The sequence below is a fragment of the Capra hircus genome, chromosome 23 (assembly GCF_001704415.2).
Source record: "Capra hircus breed San Clemente chromosome 23, ASM170441v1, whole genome shotgun sequence".
Taxonomy (NCBI): domain Eukaryota; kingdom Metazoa; phylum Chordata; class Mammalia; order Artiodactyla; family Bovidae; genus Capra; species Capra hircus.
Window position 1 is genome coordinate 32,180,421 of NC_030830.1, and position 6,556 is coordinate 32,186,976.

Genomic DNA, 6,556 nt, shown 5'->3' on the forward strand with positions numbered 1-6,556 from the left:
CTGCCTATAGTTGGGGGGATTGGGAAAAACTGAGTAACTGCTACAAGGTATGGCATTTCTTTTGGGGGTGTTGAAAATGTTAAAAAATTGTGATGGTCAATTCTGTCAATGTATTAAAAATCACTGAACTGTTAACACTTTAAATGGGTAAAGTATATGCTACGTGAATTGTATCTCAACAAAGCTGTTAATAAAAACCAAAGCCAACCAAACCGACCCAAACTGGAGCTCAGAGCTTTCCTACATTTCCTCCGCCTCCTCAAGGGGGAAAGTAGCAGTTTGAAAGTTTGGGGGCCAATACAGCCTTGTGGTGGACATATGTCAGTTTTCAACCAGTCTTCACCTGAACCCGCTTCTCATGCCTGGAAACACTCTACCACAAACCTAGGAAGAAGGTAGAGCTCACCTCCCACCATGTGAAACACCAGACACTTGCTTTCCCAGCATCCCCTTGCAGGCAGGTGACTAGAGGCCTCAACTGGGAACATCTCAGTCTAGAGCAGAGGGAAGTGGAGTGAACCTTTGGCGGTGGTCCTGACATCTTCACAGTGACTCTGGCTCTGAACTAGGACCTGGAGTGCTTCTCACTGCTTTGACTTTCTCACTCACTCCTTTTTGGAGCTTCTCTCCAGCCTTCTTAGTGTTTCTGTGAGCCAAGTAGTTCAGTAGTCTTTTTCTGTTTTTATCAGCCAGAATCACTGTTTTGGTATTAAACTAGGACTGATTCACGTGACAATTGGGACTCTACAGTGCTCCCTCACTCTCTCTGAGCCAGGCCAACCATCCTGGTAGCTACAGCCTTCAACTACCAACCACTGGAGAAGCACGTTTTATGCATTTCTTCCCTCAGAACATCATCATCTCCCCCCAACCAGGAAGCATCAAGCAATGACAGTCTTAGTCTAACTCCACCTCGTCCTTGCAGGCTGCGTTTTGCTATTTTTTTTGCCTGCCCAGCAGCACAGGGGATCCTAGTTTCCAGTCCAGGGATGGAACTCATGCCCCCAGAATTGGAGTCGCTGTGTCCCTACACTGGACCATCCAAAAGTTCCTACAGCTGCTGCTTAGACGTCAATCCTTCCCATGGCCTGTAGGTCCTGTGATTTATCTAGGTTCCCAGCCTCCACTGTCTGTGATTAACTGATCTTACTGATTCTTAGGATTTACAGATTATCAACTATAGAAAATCACCCTCTCTTCTGGAACTCTTGATTTGTGTCACACCTCCTCACTCTATCCTCCAACTTCTTTGATGTCTTTTCCCTAGTTTCCATTTCTCTGTCCCTGGGCTCCATCTGTGTAGCTTCTTCACATCTACTTCCATTTCATCTTCCTTTCTAGGTGTGCCTAACCTGCTGCTAAACCATGAAGTTTCTAATGTCAGTGTATTTTTCATTAAACAAAAAACTTTAATCAAACCAATTTTGTCCTGATACATTTTTTCATCAGTCATAGCTCTTCTTTAAACATAAATAAGACATTTTATATTTTTGTATTTTACATTTCCAACATCTCAGACTTCGCTGGTCTGATTCTGTTGCCTATTGTTCCTAATGACTCTTGCTTATCCTTTTTTTTTTTTTTCCTTTTGTGCTTGTTTTCACTATAAGCTCATATGCCTTGAAATTTTATCTGAAGGAATTCCTTGAAGCCTGGGTTTAAAGTACAATCCTCAAGAGAGAAATGCATTTTGGGAATTCCCTGGCGATTCAGGGGCTAAGACTCCACTCTCCCAAGTTCAACCTGACCAGGAAACTAGATTCTGCATATTGCAACTAAGAATCTGCATGCTGAAACAAAGACCCTGTGAACCGCAACTAAGACCCAGCACAACCAAAATAAGTAGATATTTTTAAAAAAGAGAGGAATGCATTTGCTTCTGCCAGGTATACCTGGAGGTACTCCCAACCAGAGACCACTTTAAACTGAACTGTAGCGTGAAGATACTCCAGTCCACAGGCAGTATGAATTCTCCACCCAAACAGTACTGAGAACCAGCTGCACTTACCTATCACCAGGGACACTTTCTGCCCCCACCTCCTACCTCCCCTTGCATCTAAAACCAAACCTAAGAAGATGAGTTGTGGGACTGGGTCCCTCTTTGAATGATGGTGTCATCTGTTGGGCTGAAGGAGGAAGGGGCTCTGATCTGACCTCCCACTTCGTAGGAGGCTTAGGTTTACCGTCTACCCACATGTGGCCCCTGAAACAGTAGTTCTAGGCCACCTACAAAAGCAGCAGGATAAAAAGATGAGACACGGGAGTGTTTATGAACTGGCTCCTGCATGAAGTCACAGTCCTGGGAGCCACTCAGACTCTGGCCTTCAACCAGCCTCAAGGTTCTTTTCCTTCTGTATCAGAATCATTAAGGCAAGGATGGGAGGAGGACACGAGGACAATGACCCAGATCCAAGCAGACGAAGTGCAGCATGGCAGAAGGCTCAGCTGCTCTTCCTTTTCAGCTCTTAGGCAGTCCAAGAGGCTTCAAGTCATCTCTGGGCCAAGCAAGTTCCAAGGCAGCTGTGACCTTACCGTTGAATGGGAAAGAACAAGAACAGGCCAAGCCCAAAGGTGTCCCCACAGATGCACGTCTCACTGGGGCAGCAGCAGAGCTGAGCACGGATGCTTACTACTCTTTGCTCAAAGGGAGATGTCGTCTGTCCTTGCCTGCATTTCGGCGCCTCTTTCGACTCAAGAAGCTCTCTAGCTTCTTGCTTCGTTTCAGCTCCTTAAACTTCTCAGCCAGGACCAACTGGCGCTGCTCAGCTAGAGGGCAAAGAGAAAGAAAATCAGTAAGCAAAGGATGAAGTCTCCCTGCCTCCCCTTGTCCCAGGTCAGTAACTCTTAACCACTACGCAGGGATATGTGACTCATCAGGGGTTCACTGGTGTGTAAAAGCAAACTGACTTCCACAACTCCACTCTTTCTCAATTCAACCAACCATGAGCTCCTTCTCTGTGCCCAACCCAACATATGAGGGGGCATGACAAAGATAAGTGACACTCCCTGCCCACAGTCTCATTAGGGATATGAGAATGGTTACAAACAACGACTCCCTATTACTACTATTTCTACTTTCCTCTAAGTTACCATGGGATCCAGCCTTCATGCCTCCCTTAGGCAGCTCCAGGAACCCCTAACACAGCATCCATCACTATGGCTACCCAATTTCTGTCCCTGTGTCTCGTGGGTCGTAGCTGTGCCCCACTCACATTTCTTCAGGAAGTATGGCCGATGGCCCTGCTGGGCCTGAGCCCGCCGCTCCTGCTTCAGGGCCAGGCGCAGCTCCTGCTGCCGCTTTCGTTCCTTCTGGGCCATTTCTTGCTGCTCCTGTGGAGCCGAGATAAGAGGAGTGAGACAGGTGAACGGCAGGGACTGTGAATCACCTCCCGCCCCATACTCTGACCTTCTCACCATTCGCTGAAGCAGGTGCTGTAGTTTCTCATGCTCCTCCCCTGAACGGCGCTTCTTCAGCTGCTTTTTCACCAGCTCCATATTGGAAAATGAGTATGATGGTTAACGTTCTGTAAATGTTACCTGACACTTTGTGCCAAGCATCATTCTAAGAGGTTCACATACGTTAACTCACAGTAACACTATGAAATGGAACTATTAGCTTTTTGTGATACGGAAACTGAATTGAAAAGAGGTTAAGTATTTTGCCAATGATCACACAACTAGCGATCTGATTCGCCCTGCTCCCCTCTGCTTCTCTAACCTGTGCTCTAGTCCCTCCTGGAATCCCCACAAGCCAGCCTCATGCTACTCACCTCTTTCTCTCTGGCTCGGATGTCATCTAGGAATTGATATGTTTTATCGAACACCTCAGGATTATACTCCCCTGACAGATCATCAAAGCGGGGGTCCCGGGCTACCTTTGGAGAGAACAGAGAATATAAGAGAACCGTTCTGTCTCCTTTCCCTGAGAAAATGCTCACTGCCTCCGCCTCACCTTCTTACTGATGGGGACAACCTGACGCAAAAATGGCACCCGGACCTTGGCTGACATTTCCAGAGGCCTATGGAAAAAGTGAAGGACAGGTCAAGGGAACGCCAGTCTCGTTAAAGGCCTCCCACCTGCCACCCAAGAAAGCAGACACCTACTCAAGTAGGTGTCTTTCCCTCCAACTCCCGGGAAAGGCCTTGCTCCTCACCTGTGCTTATCTGCAACACATGCTTTTTGGACAGGTGGTCTACAACTCTGCTTCTTAGTGCTGCTTCCTGTTACCAGTTGTTTGTAGGCTTTAGTCCCCACTTGGCTCTGCAGTTCCAACAGCTCCTCGAATGACATGTGAGATGTGTCTGTGAAAGGAAGTGGGGGTGGGGGGACTGCAACTCAGCTCAGCATCTGCCACTGCTGCAGACATCGCCCCATCCTCTTTCCTTAGGTAAGTGACCCTTTAGACCGATCGCTGCAGGCTCCAGGCAACACAGATTGTAATGGTGCTCCACTGACACCTAACGCCCCAACTATTCCAGCTATCTGGGGCCTCACCTTGCTAAGGAAGCTATACATGTAAGGCTGGAGATGGACTAACCCACAGTCTCTTCGTTTTCCCCTTCTCTTTTAAATTTCTCTTTCACAGGTTTTCCCACAAAGACCTCTGTCTCCGTTCGTTGCTCAGCTACCTTTATTCTGGTTCAGTTTACGCTCAGCATCTCACCTCACTTAGTGCTCTAGCCTCTTTACTGCTCGCCCAACCACCAGTCTCACTGCTTTCAAAGCTATCTCTCAACTTCAGCCTCCAGTTGTTGGTGTTCAGCCGCTAAGTCGTGTCTGACTCTTTACAACCCCATGGGTTGCACCATGCCAGGCCTCCCTGTCTCTGTTTCTCGGAGTTTGCCCAAGCTCATGTTCACTGAACGTGGGAGAGATGCCTAAAAGGCAAATCTGGGATTAGTGGGTAAACTGGCAGACTGGGATTGACACATACACACTATTATATAGAAAAGAGATAGCGAATAAGGACCAACTGTATAGCACAGGGGAACTCTTGTCAATACTCTGTAGTGACCCATACAGAAAAGAATCCAAAAAAGTGGATAGACGTATAACTGATTCACTTTGCTGTACCCCTAAAACTAACAGAGTATTGTAAATCAACTATACTCCAATAAAAACTGTTTTTTAAAAAAGGAAGGAAACTACTAGAGACATGAAGTTTTCACTTTAACTTCTTTAAATAATAAAGTAGCTCTTTCCAGAAAAAGAGGCAAATTGATCTTATCGCTCCCAACTCATTTCCACATACATATTTTTTAGATCACTTTCTCCAGACTCCGTACTCCCCAATGGCTTCCATCTTACTCAAGAGTAAAAGCTTTGGGTTTGTAATAGCCTGAAGATCCCATGTGACCTATTGCATTTTGTCTCTTATCTCCTCTTCTACTATCTCTTTCCTACTCCTCTCCAGTCAACTGGCCTCCAAGCGGTTCCTAAGCAAGCAAGTATATTCCCATCTCAGTTCCTCTGCACCTGACTTGGCCTCTGCCTGTAACACTTTCACCAGCTGTATTGCTTGCTCCCTTACCTCCTTCGCAGGGTTTCTCAAATGCCACCACCTATTCAGTGAGGCCTTCTGTGATTACTTAGCACCATAACCCCTCCCGTTTTCTCTTCAAAGCTCTTATCACCTTTCTCAAAACTGTAGAATAATTTACATACCATAAAACTTAGCCTTTAAAGATTTGCAATTCCTTAGGTCTCCGTGCCTTTTTTTTAACCCCCAAAGAGTAAGCTTCATGAGAGCAGTTTTGGGCTGCTCTACTCACTGTTGTATCTCCAGCATCTAGAACTGTGCCTGCGTACAATAGATATTCAATAGTGGCGAAATTTGTTGAATCTTCACCTAAGTCTTCCCCAATAATCAATGCCCTTCTGACTCTGCTTTGGAACGTAAGTTTTCTTCCTGCGAAAAACCCTCTTTGCCCTTTAAAAAACTGCTCAGGGTGTCCTAACTCAGTAAGTATCCTCTCACTCCCCACTTTCTAGGGCGTTGGGGGGCGCTCCCGGTGTCTGCGTCTTTCAGACAACTTGGCAGTCTCGGGGTGAGCCCGCATCAGACGCGGAGCCCCTCTCCCGGCCCTCAGCGCTTCCCCTCATCCCGGCACCGTGCCCTCACCATTCTGCAGGCTCCCGTCATCCTGAGCCCTGCTGGGAGGCCCTGCAACCGCCCCGCCACGGTAGCTTGCTCTCGGCATGGCTTCAGCGGCGTATTGAAGACTAATGGCGTTACTTCCGCCACGCAGGCTTCCGCCCCGCCCCTTCCGGAAGGCTTGGTGTCAGCAGCGCAGATCCCGCCCACCCCTGGGCGGGGCCGAGCGGGTTGCTGGTGGGCGGCCGGGGTACCCTCCCTGGGCGGAAAGCGGCCACCCGTCTACAGAACGTCGCCACGTTTTTGTCGCAAGGCGCTGCACTCCACACCGGAGAAAGTCCGGCCACGTCGTGATGGTATTTGGTTTCCTAATGCTCTTGCCTGAGAAGCCAGAGCCTCAGCACCCTGCCCCCACTGTAAACTCCTGCCATCTCTGTCGTATTGCACAAAAAAAGAGACCA

The 6,556-nt window shown here is 47.9% G+C and overlaps 1 protein-coding gene across 3 annotated transcripts; it reads right to left on the reverse strand.

Annotated features, from left to right (window-relative positions):
- On the reverse strand, window positions 1,389-6,449 carry RRP36 (ribosomal RNA processing 36). Of its 3 annotated transcripts, XM_018038605.1 has the most exons (7): window positions 6,123-6,449; window positions 4,155-4,302; window positions 3,953-4,019; window positions 3,771-3,875; window positions 3,415-3,489; window positions 3,213-3,330; window positions 1,395-2,766 (listed from the first exon to the last, which is right to left on the reverse strand). In XM_018038605.1, the coding sequence occupies exons 1-7, from the start codon at window positions 6,199-6,201 to the stop codon at window positions 2,630-2,632; spliced, it is 729 nt and encodes a 242-aa protein (XP_017894094.1). In that variant the 5' UTR covers window positions 6,202-6,449; the 3' UTR covers window positions 1,395-2,629. The 3 variants fall into 3 exon arrangements, with proteins under 3 accessions (XP_017894095.1, XP_017894093.1, XP_017894094.1); XM_018038606.1 differs by having other exon boundaries at window positions 1,389-2,766; window positions 3,213-3,489; window positions 4,155-4,276; XM_018038604.1 differs by having other exon boundaries at window positions 1,389-2,766; window positions 3,213-3,489.